We start from the raw sequence: 18,078 nt of genomic DNA, 5'->3' as shown, positions 1-18,078 counted from the left end.
TCCCCTACTCTGCACCGCGGGGCAGGACTTTTCTGCATCGCATTGGGGCGACCATTCGACGTCGCAAAAAAAAAGTTGACTGGAGAACATTGAAAGCATCCGGAGGTCCGCACCGCGTCAGGAAGCTGCCGCTTGACCAAACTTGCATCCCCAAACGCCGCCCCCCCGAGCTCGTAAATGAATCCTCTGCGGTGACAAATACGGTCAAGGACACGATGCCACTGGTGGACGATGGCTTCGAGGCCCTCTTGGAGCCCTTCTACAATGGCAAGAAGCTTACGGATCCCGTAAATACCAGGGACGACAAGTTCCAGCTTCTCCCTGCCTTTCTCAAAGTAAAGGGTGAGTAACCCGAATCAGCCTCGCAAACTTAGACTGACATTTTCCAAGGGCTTGTAAAACAGTATGCGGAATTCCACACCTCGACGTGGCTCAATTTATTTTGGAGAAAAGTTGTTAACCTCGATTGCGCACTAGGCATATTGACTCGTACAACTTCTTCGTGGAGCAGGAGATCAAGGACATCGTCCGCGCCAATCGCACCATTCGCAGCGATGTCGACAGTAACTTTTGGTTAGAGTACGTCTACGTTCAAGACAATTGCCATGCACTCATAGGGGCAACCAGGCTAAGAGGACACGCTTGTTCGCTATAGATTTACAGATATTCGCGTCGATCGCCCCCGTCGCCAGGACCACAACGACGCCAAATCTCGAACCGAGGTAACTCCCATGGAGTGTCGGCTACGAGACATGACGTATGCCGCTCCTATTGTTGTCGATATCGCATATATTCGAGATAAGCAACGAATTATACGGAGAAATGTGCCCCTTGGTCGCATGCCTGTGATGCTCAAAAGCTCCAGGTGCCGCCTGAGTGGCGCCAACAACGCGCAGATGGAGGCAATGAACGAGTGCCCTCTTGATCCTGGCGGCTACTTCGTCATCAACGGCACCGAAAAGGTCATTTTGATTCAAGAGCAGCTGAGCAAAAATCGAGTCATTGTCGAGGCTGACGAAAAGAACAACATCATATCCGCATCGGTAACCAGCTCAACCCACGAACGAAAGTCAAAGACGTACGTTACCCTCAAGAAGGACAGGATTGTCATGACGCACAACGTTCTCGTTGAAGGTATTCCGATTGTCATTATTCTCAAGGCCTTGGGGGGGTTGTCCGACTATGAAATTATGCAACTTGTTGCTGGCTCGGATGGCCGGTATCAGGATGAGTTTGTCATCAATTTTGACGAGGCAACCAGAGCTGGAGTCTTCACACAACACCAGGCTCTCGAATACATCGGCGCAAGGGTAAAGATGGGGTCGCGTAAAGCCATGTTTGGACCCCAGGTCCGTCGGAATAACGTCGAAGAAGGTCTTGATGCCTTGGCCAATCTCATCATTGCTCATGTTCCCATCGAGGGTCTGGACTTTTATCCCAAAGCAATTTACGTGGCTATGATGACGCGACGAGTCTTGATGGCTTCACAGGATTCCAAGCTCGTTGACGACAGAGACTTTGTCGGCAACAAGCGATTGGAGTTGGCGGGTCAGCTCCTGTCTCTACTCTTTGAAGATTTATTCAAGCGATTCATGGGCGAAGTCAAGATGTCCATTGACAAATTCCTGAAAAAGAATAATCGCGCCGTCCCCCTCGATGCAGTTCACATGATCAGCAACCACGCCAACAATATCGGAATGGGAATTAACCGCGCAATCCAAACAGGCAACTGGAGCGTGAAGCGATTCAACATGAACAGAGCCGGTGTCACGCACGTGCTGAGTCGACTGAGTTACATCAGTGCCCTGGGTATGATGACGCGAATCAGCTCCCAGTTTGAGAAGACGCGCAAGGTTTCGGGCCCTCGTGCTCTTCAGCCATCACAATGGGGTATGCTGTGCCCTTCAGATACCCCCGAAGGTGAAGCATGTGGTTTGGTCAAGAACTTGGCTCTCATGACACACATCACAACCAATGTCGACGAGGCTCCGGTGAAGCGGTGGATCTTCACACTCGACACAGGCGTTGAGCCGATCCGGAACTTTTCAGGTGCCGAAATGCACCGGGAGGGCTCCTGGGTTATTCACGTGAACGGTACACCTTTTGCCCTTACTCGATACCCCAAGAGGTTTGCGTCGAGATTTCGCACCATGCGTCGAAGAGGCTGGATATCACCGTTCGTCAGCATCAACCTCAACTCCCATTTTAATGCTGTCCACATTGCGACAGACGAAGGGCGCATCTGCCGACCATATATTATTGTCAAGAACGGAAAGCAAAAGCTCAGGCATGAGCATCTGAAGTTGTTGCATTTAGGCAAAGTTACCTTTGATGACTTTTTGACAAAGGGCATCGTCGAGTACCTGGATGTCAACGAGGAGCAAGACGCGCTTATCACCTTGTATGAAAATCAAATAACGCAAAGCACGACCCATTTGGAGATTGAGCCATTCACCCTCCTTGGAGCTGTGGCCGGTTTGATTCCATTCCCACATCATAACCAATCTCCCAGAAACACATACCAATGTGCCATGGGTAAGCAAGCTATCGGAGCAATTGCGTACAATCAATTCAACCGCATTGATACGCTGCTTTATACTTTGGTTTATCCACAGCGGCCCATGGTCATCACCAAGACCATTCAGCTTGTGCATTACGACAAACTCCCCGCTGGTCAGAATGCCACAGTCGTTGTCATGTCGTACTCTGGGTACGATATTGAAGATGCCCTGGTTTTAAACAAAGCTTCAATCGACAGGGGATTCGGACGCTGTCAAGTCTTCCGCAAGTACACTACAGAGCTGCAGAAGTACCCGAATGGCAGGCGGGAGCGTATCGGCGATCCAGTCAATCAGGTTAATGGCGGCACGACACGCCGCGAGGTAAAGTACGAGGCTCTGGACGATGACGGGCTAGCCACTGTTGGCTACCGAGTCAAGAGCGGAGAGGTCATGGTCAAGAAAGAAACTCCCCTGGATCTGACGACGACAGGCATTGGGCTCGATCGCGGACCAAGCGAGTACCGGGACTCTGCCATCTCCTATCGAATTCCCGATCCTGCCTACATTGACAAGGTTATGATTTCTCAAACAGAGAAGGATACCACTGTCATCAAGGTGCAAACCCGCCAAACGCGTCGTCCAGAGCTGGGAGACAAATTTTCGTCTCGCCACGGCCAAAAGGGTGTCGTTGGTATTATCGTGGACCAGGAAGATATGCCATTTGCCGACAATGGGCTTTGCCCAGACATCATTATGAACCCTCACGGTTTCCCGTCTCGAATGACGGTGGGTAAACTGCTGGAATGTTTAACAGGCAAGGCTTCGATTATCGATGGCCGGCCAGACTACGGCTTCGGCGATGCATTTAGATCGCATCCAGTCAAGGACATGAGCCAGGTGCTCCTCGACTACGGCTTCTCCTGGGAGGGCAAAGATTACTTCACGTCAGGTCTGACCGGAGAGCCGCTGGAAGCATATATTTTCAACGGCCCCATCTATTATCAGCGTTTGAAGCACATGGTCCAAGACAAGATGCACTCGCGATCCCGTGGGCCCAGGGCCATTTTGACGAGGCAGCCTACAGAAGGTCGATCGCGGGACGGTGGGCTGCGTCTCGGAGAAATGGAGCGTGATTGCCTGATTGCGTATGGCGCCTCGCAGCTCCTACTGGAGCGTCTCATGTTGAGCTCGGACGGTGTCACACTTGATATTTGCCAGCAGTGCGGTCTTTTTGGATACAAGGGCTACTGTAATACTTGTAAGAGCACGAGGCAAGTCACGCAGATGCAGATGCCGTACGCGGCGAAGCTTCTTGTTCAGGAGTTGATTAGCATGAATGTCGGTGTGCGTCTTCAGCTGGAAGATGAGTTTCCCCATCCTCATTGATGGGTGTAGAGAGGGATGAGGGAAGGGGACTTGTAACGTTTACATGGGTTCTGGGTAAATGGTGAATGGTTGTAATAATGACATACTTGTAACCATGATTCACATGAGCGTGGATATCCTGACGTCAAGTGCCCCTTTCGACCAGTGTAATGTGTGTTTTGAGTCTTGGTAGGGCGCAAGAGCTCCGATTCCCTGTGTCCAAGTCACATTATGTATATATATATATGTCCTATCAAAGTCACGATCCAACCATCTATCCATTCTTCCCTGGTACACATGCAATGCCACCTGTCGTGACCTCAAACTCCTTGGCCCCCGTCACCCCTTGACCCGAGGCGGCAACATGTCCCGCAAACACAACCTTCATCCACCTCCGCCAATTCCTCAGTGTAGCCCCCCTATCAATATTATCATCATCATCCGCCTCTATGTGTGCCGCAATCTGCCGTGGCCGTCCGTACACGGGCCTCTTGAACAATGCTATCCTGCATCCTATCTGCGTGGACCAGACGAGTCCCAAACTTGGTGTTTTCAGGGAATGCGACGAGCGCGGGTCGTCCCCCCAGCCTGTAAACCAACGCTGCTGGTGGTCTAGTCGCAACGCAGGATGTGTGGGCGGCGCGTCGTCCGAGAAGGAGAACGGCAAAGGGGACGACGGCGTGCTGGCGAGCGTAGACTGCGGCGGCGGCGGCGGCATGCTTCTTGACGCGAGGGGGCTTTCCTGCGCGGAAGCAGAAGTCCTGTAGGACATGGTCCGCGGCAGGGGCGCGGGCGAGGAGGAGAAGCGATCGGATACCTGGTTTGCTACGACGACGGCGATGCCATGCCTCCTTGCCAAGTCTCGCAGCAACGCGCCCAGGCGGACGAGTTCGGCACTGCGCGCGGCCATGTTAGAGCCGTACGAGGAGCCGGCCCTTTCAAACTCGGCTCGGTAGTTGGCGGCCACGGAATCAATCACTAGTAGGCCTATGTTGTGTCTTGACAGTAGCACGGGGACTTGGTACTCCAGGATGTGGTCTTGTGATTCGAGATCTGGAGTGACTGTGCTGAGGATGTTGTCCAGAGACGGGCGGTCCGCAAAGTCAATATCCTGGAGGAGAGGATTTGACGCGAGGATCTGAGAGAGGCGTTTGGTCGCGAGGCTTGATTCGGTAGATATGTAGAGGGCTTGCTTGCGGAGGCCATGGGGTGGCGGGAGTTGGACGGCGAGGCACAGTGACAGGAGGAATTGGGTCTTGCCGGCCCCGGATTCGCCCGTGATTTCTGTGATGGATGAGGTTGGGATGCCCGAGTTGAGAGCGGCGTCTATTTGAGGACAAAGGGTGCTTATGAATGAAGGCGACGAGGGATTCCCTTTCTGGGGTTGGATGGCTGGCGATTTACTGGCATCTTGGCTGTTTGATTCTGAGGGCTGTTCATGGTGAGAATGGTCGTGTTCTGGCGCGGAGCTCACGATTTGTTGTAGGGGGTGGCGTGGTACGAGATCGTCTGATAGAGAGACTTGGATTGTGGCAATGAGCCGTTTCAGATCTAGCAGCGGCAGGTTCGTTTGTTTTGATATATCTGCAGGGTGAAGAGCCAGAAGATCTGTTGTCGAAAGAGCGTGTTGCTCGATGATGGGGAGCAATGCCCCGAAGGGAGCAGTACGAAAGGAGGGGAGGATATGGAGAAGGTCGGTCATGAGTGAGACTTGTGAAAGAGGATAATTGGGAAGAAATGAGAGCTGAAGAATGTCCAGGGTCGACTTTAGCCTTGTCTGATGCTGAAGGTTGGACATGCGCGGGTGAAGTCTCGGTGTAACATGATAGACTCAAGGTTGACGGAAGAGACGCAGCAACTTAGCCTCGAGGATAGGGGCGCGTTGAGATTGACATGAGATGTGAATGTCGATCTTGGCATTGCAGTTTGGCGTGGATGGAGAGGCCTAATTGCAAGATGTGCGGGTGTTGTACGGAGTAGACGCGTCGCAGTCATGTGAAGGAGCTGTTGTGACGTGAATGTCGTTCCCAAGGACGACCCCACATCCAACCTGCACCTCCGTTGTCGAGAACCCGAGTATGAATTGCACGTATAAAATTGTACAGACCAACAAGACCAAGATGTTGGCCATGTTGGATGAACAACTTTCATTGATTCATATACTCCTTGACATATACAGGGTAAAATAGAGCGCTTATTATTATTATTATTATTATTAGTATTAGTACTATTCTTTGGCATCACCAGCAAATTTGCAAACATGGATAATCTAACGAATCAATCCCACCCATCTACCCTATACCACGATATCACCCACGTGGGGTTTCACGTCTAAATTACTACATGTGCATTGTTTCTTCTTCACAATACTCCGTACACCATTCGATTGGTCAGTCATTCCGGGCCAAAGCATTCAAGAGCTAGGATCTTCTACACCCCCTGGACCCTCGTGTCATGCTGACAACCCGGCCGCCACCAGTCTGTGCTGATCAGCTGGTATTACCCCATGTACCAAGTCAGCTTTCGTCCCATCAATCTCCGGAAAGTCTGTGATGCTTCTTCCTGGGGTGCGCTGTCCGAGGACGACATTGCCGAAGCTAGTGACAGCTCGATCATGGGTTTCAGATGAAATCCCATACCAACACCGATGCCTTTTCTGCAAGATGAGGACATGTCACACTGCTGTGGTCTCTATGCCTCGATATTGATGCCAACTTGCTCTGCACGTAGAGTCGAACGGGCAAGGCGTCTCGCGGTATCCAACAAAGTCCTGCTCCTGGCTCACCAGTACCGAGTACGGCTAAGTCGCAGACTTGCTGCTGTGCCGCTGGTGCCCTGAGATGGACGAAGCCTGCTTTGTTGGGGAATGGGCGTATCGAACGCGGCGATACAATCTCAAAGAGCTGCTGCTGGCGCAGAACACTCTCCACGTGCAATCTCGGCCCCCCTTGCTCGACACGAGGAACCGTTTCCATGCTCCATGACGACGAGGATCATGCCAAAGCTTGTCACACAGCAGCAATGGAGGAGGAATAGCTGAAGAAACTCGCCACAGGCCGGCTGAATGTCTCACTGCGCCAACGCTACAAACTATTGGCCCCGACGCCGTAACATTGGTCCGCGATTGCGCAGGCGTGGAAAATAGGTTGCCTTTCAAGCCCAAGCTGGTTCCGTGTTGAACGAACGCGTTGCTCAACGGGCCGCATACAGTATTTTCTCCTCGTCATGGACAGCGCACTGGGCAGACAACGGGCGTGGAACAAAGTCCAGCAAATAGACAGACCGCTTCCCAACATGGGCGCATCAAGAGGCAATTAGCGACTTGGTCTCAGCGTGCGACGTGGTCCATTTCGCATTCAGCTTCTGCAAGCCACAGTCAGGCGCAGCGCCGCCAATGGCTCCTTTCAACCTCGAGCCCCATGCAACTTCACAACTCCAACAAGCACTAGTTTAAGGCTGACATGACACGACCTGCACCCGGGGAGGGGGCTTGCTGCGGCTGTCGAGCGCCAGGCAGCCCAGACGGAGAGGCTCTGCCAATATTCATCTTCACAGGAATACTATTTCTGTCACATCGGAAGCATGGTGCCAGGAAAAGGTCCATGGGCCACGAGCCCCTACTCGCAGCTCAATTAAATAAAAACTGTTGGTTGCGCCAGCCTCATTCTGTCTGTCAGTGAGAAAAGGAATCCTTCTTCGACTGTGTTTCCCCCCTTTCATTGTAATTGTCGTTGGAGTAAGTGGTTGTTGCGGCTTCGCTGCCAGAGTCTCTAGCGGGTTCGATTCTCCTACACGATTTCAACCCTCTCGCACAGGGCGACAGCTAGCCATCATGAAGGCAAATTCGGCCTTGATAAGTGCCTTTGTGGCCCTCTCAGCAGGCGTTGAGGCTCGAAATCTGGTTCCCAAACAAGCCAGAGCCACGGCCTCTGTTGCTCTGGCCGACGATGGAATGTCTCCAAGACCTACTCCCCCGCCTGGTTGGGATAGATTCGAGCCCAAACATTTGTTCGGGAGAGCCACCTCGACTCAGACGCCGCTGACCATGATGATCGCCCCGGACAATACCTGTGGTTGGATCTCTGGCAGCTACGCTGTTCCATATAGCTGTGGCCTTGGCGCTACTTGCGGCCTCGTGCAGGCTCAGAAAACTTTCTCAGGAATGATCATGTGCTATAATAGCGTTGCATTCAACTTCAGATTCGCATGTGTCGATTACAACATGTACCAGTCAAGCTCCTGCGATCATCTGTGTGCCGAAAACACACAGATTGTCAAGTGGTAAGTTCTCTACACTCAGTAGCACTTTCAGTCCAACACATGGCTGTATGTGCGGGCTATGTGAACCCATCATCATGATATTACTGTGTCCATGTCTGACACTAGAACAAACAGCACGAACAAGGTTTACCCCTACTGCAATACAGTTGCCTTCCCTGGCAATATCACCGACTACTGGTGCAACTCAGTCAGCTACTCAACAGCTCAGGGTGCCTACACCACCTACGTTGGGCAAACTGAAGTCAGAAGCTACTCTCGCTTTGTCCAGACCTTTTCCAGCACACTTCCCAGCACTGCCACCCTCGGTGTCCCAACCGCCACGGGGGCAGACGCCAGTGCATCAGCTTCAGCTACTCAAACTGGAAACAATGGTAACAACAGCAGCGGCGGCGGAGGAGGCGACAGCGGCAGCAAGACCCCCGTTGGTGCCATCGTGGGTGGTGTGGTCGGTGGTGTGGCCGCCATCGCCATCGGTCTTCTCGCGCTTGTATTTTTCCTCCGCAGGAACAAGAAGAATAGCGGCAAGTCGCAAACCACTTCGACGACCGACCATTCCCCCATGCCACCAAACGCTACTCCCGGCGCCCCCATGGCACAATCCTACTACGGCGGTCCTCCTCTGCCTCAGGGATATCCTCCCCAGAAGCCGTACCCTCAGAACACGCCTTCGCCTCCTGTCGGCTATTACTCCCCTGGCGGCGGCGTCGATCCCAGCTCACCGACGCAATCACAGATGACGGACCCACGAATGAGCCATTTGACTACGAGTCCAGCACCGACTTGGACAAACTCGTACGGAACAACGCCGCCGGTTCAGCAGCAGCCAGCGGGTTTCCAACCCATGGGTGGCACACCGCCTATTCAAGGACATCCTCAGAGTCAGACTCAACCTCAATCGCAACCACAGCCGCAGCCGCAGCCGGAGCCGCAGTCGCAGCCCCAGGGAGTTGTGCACGAAGTCCCTGCCCAGACTGGTGAGAATCATCGCGGTCATATGCATGAATTGGCATAATCTTGATTGACGAGGATAAAAGCGAACACAAAGCAAAGGATAGTAGGGTTTTTGTTGATTGGTTATGTTTACAGGGGCATTAATGTACTTACTGGATTGGAGTTTAGGAAGATTTCTTTTTGGCATAATTTAAATTTATTCGCATGTCTATATACATATCCACATCAAATTCTCATGATTAGGTAGGAGGAGATGGAAAGAAATTTCAAGCGCTCGCAAGTAGTTCTAGTAAAGTCTCAACGATTTGCTGTGATAATATGTGCAAGTTATTTGTGGCATTCGTATACGTCTAAACCACTAGGTAGTGTCGGACCATAGACTGACAACGCGACAATAGCTTTCACTGACAAAATGTTCGTAACTCGCGAGTTTGCGCTCATTTCTATTCATCTGGCACAACCACAGGAATATCCAATACAAGTACTCGGAAACATCAACCCATACAATTCCCTATTCCGTCGTCAATCTCAACTTCTTACCTACATCCCTTCTCCTTGCCTGCACTGCCGCCCTCTCCGAAGCCTTAGCGCTCTCTACCGGATCTGCCGCCCTGTCTCTCGCTTTCAAAGCTTGCAATAACATGCCGGCATCAAAGAAGCCGTCTTCAAACGTTAGCGTCTCATGTCAAGAAATCTGCATGTGGAAACGGGAACTTACATCCGCCCAACTCGTCATCATCGCTGACAATGGGACTCTCCTCCGTTTGACTCGTTGATTCTGGTCTGGAAGGACCCCTTCCCGCACTGTCAGTGGCAATCAGTCTCCCGCGCGACTTGAGTCTACTCATTTGCTTTGGTCTAGAGGCCTCTGCTTCTCGTGCGCGGCTGGATTTTGCAGTTGAGCTCTTGCGGTTGGTAATTCTCAGAATGCGTCTGATTTCGAGAAGGTAGCTTTCCAAGGTGTCGACGAAGCGCTTCGTCTGGCGGTGCTTGCTGGATACACAAATAGAAATGCTGTCGTCTTTGATGATGTATCCTATTCCAAATCCGTCACCAGAGGTTGGACCAAAGCCAAATTGACGAAGGGAAGGATTGCCGCAATTTGAAGTGGATAGAACGGTAGTGTTTAGTTTGTCCCAACCGCCATCAGCGAAAATGAAGGGCAACGGGTGAGCATCTCGTGATCTAGAGTTTGTGCTATTGCCACGCTCCCTGTTGGGCTTGACTTCGACAACTTGATCCATCGATCCTGACGAATCTCCCCCGGGGCTCCCGACAGGTGAATAGCCGTCTGTTGGGCTAGATTGACCAATGCTGCTCATACCACTCTCAATTTCGTCATTGACAAATTTCTGCCATACACAAAAGAGGGCATATAAGTGGCGATCGCAACCCTCGGCCTTGAGGCACTCTCTTGTGCGACTGACATGTTTCTGGCAGGCCTTTTTCAAAGCTTCAATTTTTTGTTCGATAGGATTATCTGCCCAGAAGGACTGTACGAAGTTGACTGAATCTTGAGAAACAGTGCGAACCGCTTCCGTACGGCCGTGGAGATAGAATTTTGTCATTGCTGGTTCGTACGTGCTCTCGACGCGGCCGTAGAGACCGTAGTAGGCTGCCTGGAAGGCCATTTGGACAAACGCATCGGGTGAAAATCCCATGGAGGTAATAAAGTTTTTGCCGTAAGAGCTGAAGTCGAGGCACTGGAATTCGTTCTGCTCAATGAGATCTGCTAGCCTCGTCTCGGCAAAGCGCACTGCAATGCTTAACTCGGGAATCATATCCCACTCTAACTTGCGGGGAGTGGTGTTAACATCTCCAAAGCTTTCAGGGTCTCGTTTGGAGGGATCGGGACTGGTTGATGTCCAAAGGGTGGGAGCTTGCCCGTTGATGGTGCGGGCAAATCGTAGAATGGTGTCTGTATATACGTCACTAGCAAATCGTAGAACTGTGTGACCGTCGACCCCAGTGTGTTCAAAGTTGATACCGGCGCTTCCATTTTTACACACAATAATTTGCAACTTATCGTACCAGCGGTTGGTGCAAGTGCCAATCTGCACGCCATTCTTCACTTCACTAGTACCGCAGAGCATGTTCTGGCACAGGGCAGCAACATCAGCGGGTTCCGTGTAGTCTAGACAGAGGGCAAACAAAGCCGAGTCTACGATATTCAGACAGTCGGCATTGTTTGACCCATGATCTTTTGTTAGGACGTCTCTCAGACCAGACCAGATTTTGCGGTTCTCTGTGCTGAGCACACCCAATGCACCCTTGGCAGCCTCCTGGATAGGAGTTTGTGCAGCATCTTCCGTGATAGTTTGCAAGTTGACGGCAATGTCCTTCTCTGTCATGATCACGTCCGAGTTATCATCAAGAACATCAAACCAGTAGATCTGGCCATGGCAAATGACAATAATATGTTTGGCCTCGGGATCTTGGACAATTTGGCACCCATTCTCGGTCGGGACTCGGGCTGTTCCAAAAAGTCGTGAGAACTGATACATGCATAGGGGTTTGCCTTTGATTGTATCCGGTGGAAGTTCTTCCTTGCGAACTGCTCGGATGAATTCGAGGGCCGATACCACTAAGGACGCGGCCCGGGTGACTTGGTTGTTGCGTGCTGGTGTCGGATCATCTTCAAGAAGAAAGAAGGGATTCAAGTTGAGCACCACAGGATTGTCGAAATTTAGGTATGAATCGTACCCTATGATCGAATCAGAAAACGGCGCCCGATGCACACACATGAAATGTGCGTTGATTCGAATATCTCTACTGTCGTCACTTACAAAATTGCTCAATGTAACTCGTTTTACCCTGAGCGTATCTTTGTAGCTTCTCCTGTAGCTCTGGCCCATCAGTTGAGAGAAAATCTCTTACGGCATGTTCCGTCTCTGCTCGTTCCCTAGGCGTTTGAAGCGGCCGCAAAGCTTCCAAGTACTTATCGCAAGTACTAGAGAGGTTAGGAATAGGAAGCTTGGGAAGCTTGTCCTGAGCCGCAAAGGTAATGCCACCATCACGATGGCTCTCCCCGTTGCTATCCATAGGCATTCTTGTGTAAGCGGCTGACCAGTTCAAAGGCAGCTGAGCTGCGAGGGACGGGGGTGACTCCGGGAGCTTGCGAGGTATGGTAGGGTCGAGAAGAGGCTCGGCCAGCCTCTCTGCCAAAGAGTTCGGTGGGCTGAAGACCCTCTTTACTTTGGCGGTCATGATGTGTCAGTTACAGTACTGCCTTTCGCTTAAGAGTAGAGCGGTGAAACACTGGTGCTAATGTTGAGGCCGCGTAAGGCAGTGCGGTAGAAGTAGTGACAGTCCTGGAGATAGTAGGATGGCATATCACGCTTGAGACATGGAGAAATGCGAAGAATGAGTATTAACTCGGGTAGAGTTATAGTAGTGATGAGAAAACAAGGTCTAATGAGGAAAAGAGAAAAGTGATGGCCAGGAGTGGGAGGGCAGGGAACTCATATACAAGTCCATGAAACGGAACAACGTGGACATGCATGTAGTATGAACGAGGAAGAAGCCGGTAGCCAGCAAGTCAAGGAACATGGATCCCCGCATCCAACCGGGATACGGGCACCAATGTAAAATTGTAATTGTGCAATGGTTATTAACGAATTTGCAGCATCGGCTTCGGTGCGGATACCGAAAGAAGTATGATCTCTTATCACTCGAATATGCGGGCCGATCGGAGGACTGGAGACTCCCAGACCAGGTACGAAAGGCTTGTGGAGGCCGGGGAAAGGTTTATAGGGGCCTAGGCGTAGAGCTAAGGCGCCCAGCGGGAATTATTCAGGATGATTGATGCTACTAGCAACAATCTTGGGCTCAGTGCTGTCTTCCGTATGTCCGGAGCCGCAGATTCTGGTGTGGGCCAAGGACCAGCAAGCATGACGTGCGTTGCTGTGGGCGCGCTGGCAAGCAGAAAACAAGGGATGCATGATGTGTGGAGTGATTTTTATAGTTTTCAAAACATCTGGAAATTCCAATGCTGAAATAAATTAAAAACGCAAAGCCCAGAGATGTGAGGCAAAACAGATTCATGTGAACCACTACTTACTGTACGTGGTCGGTTGCGAGGTGTCACCAGAATGTCGTCGTCAAAGTGGCTGACAGGGGTGACCGATGGGCCAACTCAAGGTTCTTGCTAGAGAAAAACAAAAGAAGTCCCTTGCCCCGGAGCCTATGTAAGTCGTTGGTCTGTTAGCTGATGAGGCAGAGAAGGAGGCAGGAGTTTGCCTGTGTTGCGTGTGGTGCAGCCGGGCGCGCAAGGCACATGAACCCGTATAAAATGACGGGCGTGGGAGCAAACAAAGGTGTCAAACGTCAGGCCTAACTGCTCGCATGTACTGGCGAATAGATGGACGGGTGTCAGCGGAGGGGTGCGAAGAGCGGCTGGTTGACGGTGTTGCTCATGTCGAGGGTGTCTTGGTGATGATGGAGATGGTGCAGCTGATATTTCACTCACATGCAACATGGATGATGGTCAAATATGATGGACCGCAACGTAGTATTGCCCTGTCCTGTCCCTCCTCACCTGCCCTACGTTGCTAGGGAATTATTAGTATGCCTGCATCACACAGTTCTTCGGCAAGGATGGGCAAGGTAAAACAGTGATGGTATCGCCCCCGTAGGAATGGAGACGGGGCATCGGAGCTGCCGCAAGAGACCTTTGGAGTGCCGTTTGTGTGCCCCTCGGACGAAGGGGAACTTCGGTTGAGGTGAAGATGTGATGCAAGGAATCTGGACTCTGGAGTCTCAGACGGGATAGAAAGTGGGCACCTTGTGTGGGCTGCTCCTTCCTTGCGGACGCAGCCAGCGGGGAAGGCCAGCCAATAACCCATGAACCAATTAAGCAATGGTCACCCGATGCTGCCTTCCCCCAGAGTTTTTGAACATTGCACGAAGCCAGTTTGCCCCGTCCAGCACATGTTCAGGCGAACCATGTGCCATTGATGCTTGCCATGCTCAATGTCGCTAGTCCACTACCGTCTGGCGCTTGAAGGGGTCAACTGTCAACTAGTCGATATCATTGACCTGACTCAATACTAGTATTACATTGACCGTTTTCCCTCTGCCCGACAGCGCCTTTAAAGTTCCGATGACGTGACCCACTGCAAATTATGACATGGCATTGCGCTCAGCATGATTCCATCTCTCCGAGCTTGTGTTGATACAAAATATTGTTATGCTAGTATTACCGAGCAGAAAGGAAAAGGTCCTTGGTAATACCAATGAGTTAACCTGGCTCCCGTTTAAGGATTGCCGTACCGAGTGGTGCGCGTACGTACCATCTGAAGATGGCGTTCATAGCCTCGGCCCGCCAAGGGAATACGGATATTAGTAGTAGTATATACATATGCGTACTATTGTAATACTTGAGTAGATGAATACGTGCTTTATGCCGAAACATGTTTAACCCTTGTGCTTTATGGATTTATTAATTCTGGGGCGTTAATTCGTTAGCATGAACAGCTGTGTCGCGCGGGGACAATCAAAGGCAGCAAAGGATTCAATGTTTTAGCAGAGGAAACTCGGACTGTTCATCAATGTTCGTTCGGCTATTTGCCGATTCCTTCACGCTCTCGTCTCACTGAGGCATCGGCTTAGAGTTACGGAATGGCGCATACCATTGATTGCTAAACCCCGGGATTTCAAATCGTTGCGTTTAAATTTGACTGCTCAGTGGATTATGAAGTTGAAGCTGGGCCATTTGGCGATGAGGCGAGTTCGGGATGAAATCGCGTGCGCAGGTGATACTCCAAGTATTCTCCCCATGCACCGTGACTCATACATCTCTTGTCACACATACTTCCGGGAAGCAGCAGTATGAGCTGACTCCTTGGCCTCATCAGCATACTTGTTCTGATATATTTACCGTCTGCAAGCTCTGCCGCCCGACAACCCTCACCCAGCGCCATGCCCGATGGCCACCTGGGGTACATTTTGAGCTGAAGTCATCGAAGTCCATGCTGCGAGACATGTGAAATAGGATGAACGTCTTCATGGCTTCAGTAATTGCGCAAGATTGCAAACTTCCTGCCTACGACCATCTGTATCTACCGCTACTTTGAGTATCGTGACACCTTCATAGCTGGACTGCTCGAAGAGCAAAGATTCAATTGAAGGCGAGGCATCCAATACATTCGGAAGAGGGATAATGGATGTTGTAAGTTAGCAGCCGACCCAACGAATGGCTGCGGCGTCGCCTGGAACCGTCGAGAGGAGAGAGACGACTCGATGACCTGGTGGAATGATCTCTGTCGACGAACATCCTCTGATCTGGAGTTTATGGCAGCCATTACGCTTCTGAGGCTTTTTGCTACACCTCTGCCTTATTCCAAGGACAATATGCGTCTGCCCAAACTTGTTTCGGACCCATACGTCCCCTTTGGTTTTTTTTTGGCTCACCCACCGCACTTCGTGGATGCAGTGCTTCGAATATTGGTATCACGAGGATCGTTGCAATAATATGGTGGTGCTTAACGGCCAAGAGTTTTGGTGCATTAACGGGGACATGATGATGGCTTCGTTCGCAATATGGATATTCAAGCGGTATTCGCGAATTTAAGGATTCTTGGAAAATTGATTCCACTGCAAGCTCGGGCGGCGGCACCATTGGTGAGATTTCTTCGCTCTGCCTCTTACTTTACGAACAGCACTGACGACTGTCACAGCACACTCCAGCATAAGCCACTATGAAAGCCGTAGGGATCGAGCTGTGATCAGCACTGCAAAACACGGAAAGCGCATCAGGTCTGACTGACGAAGAACCGTTCATTGCCATCTTATTCATATTCCCCAAAGGCTAGGGCACGTTTCTCAACACCCTGGCCATATATGGCATGGCTCGTCAAGACATCCGCCAACACAAGAAGAAACCCAGCGCATCCAACCAAGATATCCAGCCAGAGTCGGATACAACGCTTCAACATGGCCCTCCGGCGGCGCTCCTAAGCCTGAGGGTAAATACTCTACACGAATGTAGACTAGGCAGAATCCAAATTGGGCTACTATTACGGTCCGGTTCAAGATGCATTCGACCTACCATGAAGCTTCGACAAACCCCAAGCATACATTGACTTGCCACAGTTGTTACATGAGTATAGCAATATGGGATCGGGGAGGGAGAATGGGGATATCGTGTTCGGGTTTGGCGATTCAGCACGGTCAGGTGGCTTTAGGGCATCGAAATCAAGCTGCAGGGGTCAAGTTGGTGAGGTCAATTGACACACATGCGGTGCGGCGTAACAAATTGGGGTTGGAAGGGGTAGGAATCTGGTTTTTATACCAAAATGAGAGAATTTTCGTACACATTGGTGTCGGGAGTCAGGTGTCTGTAATTGTTGACTCGGCGGCAGTTGATCAAGGAGCAACGGCTACTAACGGCAGGTGTTGTTCTGATGGTACGATCAATTGATAAATGATAGGTCTCTCAAGGTTGCCCCGTCAAATAGCATTAGAATAACGGTCGCTCTCGCAGACCAACCGTTGACATGTGGGCTGCAGGGTTGCTAGAGACCCCGGCCTCATCACATGAAAATAAATACCTAGGAAGACAGCGATAGTTACCCACCAGACCAGACCTTCTTGGAGATGACGAGGTGAGCATATTAATGCAGTCCCGCTAGTATTACGCATGTAAAATTACATACCAGCATTCATTTTGTCATGAATCCGGACTCCGTACTGATTTTGTACAGGGATAATATGTGAAGAAACCAGGGCGCACCAGAATCAGTTCTATATACAATACGGAGTAGTAATTCGTGGCATCTTTGTCGTGTGTTTCACACGATGCGGATCTTTAACTTCTCGCTTATGTACGCTAGGCTTCTGAGCCAGGGGGCCAGACTTTCATTGACAAGTCTGGGCGCCGGCCGTGAAAGCTGCAGAAAACCATGTACTAGTAGTTGTATTTTTCACCCTGGTTTGCTGAAACGGCGCTAGACGCAACGCTTCTAGAGTTTTGGGTGAAGCCTTCTCCTCAGCCCTAAAGCAGGGATTTCGCAATGCGACGGTACATGAGTCGTCCCTGGTTACGAACAATCTTAATCTGCCCGGACGGTTGAGACAAGCCCCCTTGCTAGCCCGAAGCCCAACAAGGCCCAAAGCTTATTGACTGTCTGGCCCTGAAAGGTCGTAGTATATATGTGCGAGGACGGGTTGTACTCGACATTGACATGCTGTGCCTTCATGGCATCCCCATATGATTTCTTGGGGACTAGAATCGAGTGCGCGCTTGGTTAGAGGCCGTTATGGAAAGATCAAAGCACTATAAAGTATTAGAAATAATGTGCTATTCATATCGAAGCGCCGATCCAGGTAGCCACAGAGGTGAGCGAAGGTACGTTTGGGTCGCCACCGCCACCGGGAAGCAAAATTGAATACGTGGTAGATTCTGGCCATAGGGCAGAATAAATCCCGTCTTCGGCATTGAATGACTCTGATGCTGACACGGCTAGATATACATTTTGATATATTGAAGGCACTATATCGAGATATAGTTAGCTTCGGCTTATGGTAATTGTTTCGAGACAGGGGGTCTTGATGATGCTGTCAAAAACCCCTTATACCTGTGGATACACCTGCGGACAGTCAGTCCCGAGTCAAAGACGCGAAAATCGAAACTCCGCCCAAGATTCGACATTGTAGAGCATCGATTCGAGTCTTTCTACGCCATCGCCACAATTTGACACTCCCAAGTCCGCCACCACTTGACGAAGCCTACGCACGAGATGTCTGCAAGTGACGCAACCGCGCCTGGCTGCGTCATCCGTTGCCATGAGGCTGATGATGGCGGACTCCCGGGAACCCGCCGGTGACCGCGGGTGATGGCAAACCCGGCACGGGCCAGGATCGGTGTCTAATGCCATGTTGAATTTCCGTAATGTGCGTACACAATCGGAGCGGGTAGCCAGGGGCTTCGGGGACACCGCCTCAATGTCGGCGCACTTGGACTCCGGACTCCGGCCTCCGC

The 18,078-nt window shown here is 51.1% G+C and overlaps 4 protein-coding genes across 4 annotated transcripts; 2 read left to right on the top strand and 2 right to left on the bottom strand.

Annotated features, from left to right (window-relative positions):
- Positions 1-215: 215 nt before the first annotated feature.
- Positions 216-3,887, top strand: MAA_01879 (DNA-dependent RNA polymerase II beta subunit; the record flags this gene model as incomplete). Its single annotated transcript, XM_007819877.1, has 4 exons — positions 216-342; positions 391-403; positions 478-579; positions 656-3,887. 4 exons carry the CDS (start codon positions 216-218, stop codon positions 3,885-3,887), a joined length of 3,474 nt encoding a protein of 1,157 aa, XP_007818068.1.
- Positions 3,888-4,140: 253 nt separating this feature from the next.
- Positions 4,141-5,568, bottom strand: MAA_01880 (DNA repair protein rhp57; the record flags this gene model as incomplete). Its single annotated transcript, XM_007819878.2, has 1 exon — positions 4,141-5,568. One exon carries the CDS (start codon positions 5,566-5,568, stop codon positions 4,141-4,143), a length of 1,428 nt encoding a protein of 475 aa, XP_007818069.2.
- Positions 5,569-7,698: 2,130 nt separating this feature from the next.
- MAA_01881 (uncharacterized protein) lies at positions 7,699-9,159 on the top strand (the record flags this gene model as incomplete). The annotated part of the gene is made up of 2 exons (XM_007819879.1): positions 7,699-8,147; positions 8,262-9,159. 2 exons carry the CDS (start codon positions 7,699-7,701, stop codon positions 9,157-9,159), a joined length of 1,347 nt encoding a protein of 448 aa, XP_007818070.1.
- A 450-nt stretch (positions 9,160-9,609) lies between these two features.
- On the bottom strand, positions 9,610-12,305 carry MAA_01882 (choline/Carnitine O-acyltransferase; the record flags this gene model as incomplete). Its single annotated transcript, XM_007819880.2, has 3 exons — positions 9,610-9,761; positions 9,817-11,802; positions 11,885-12,305. The coding sequence occupies 3 exons, from the start codon at positions 12,303-12,305 to the stop codon at positions 9,610-9,612; spliced, it is 2,559 nt and encodes an 852-aa protein (XP_007818071.2).
- Between the last annotated feature and the right edge of the window lie 5,773 nt (positions 12,306-18,078).

Source organism: Metarhizium robertsii (assembly GCF_000187425.2).
Source record: "Metarhizium robertsii ARSEF 23 chromosome Unknown MAA_Scf_1, whole genome shotgun sequence".
NCBI classification, from domain to species: domain Eukaryota; kingdom Fungi; phylum Ascomycota; class Sordariomycetes; order Hypocreales; family Clavicipitaceae; genus Metarhizium; species Metarhizium robertsii.
This window is presented reverse-complemented; position numbering and strand designations above follow the sequence as displayed.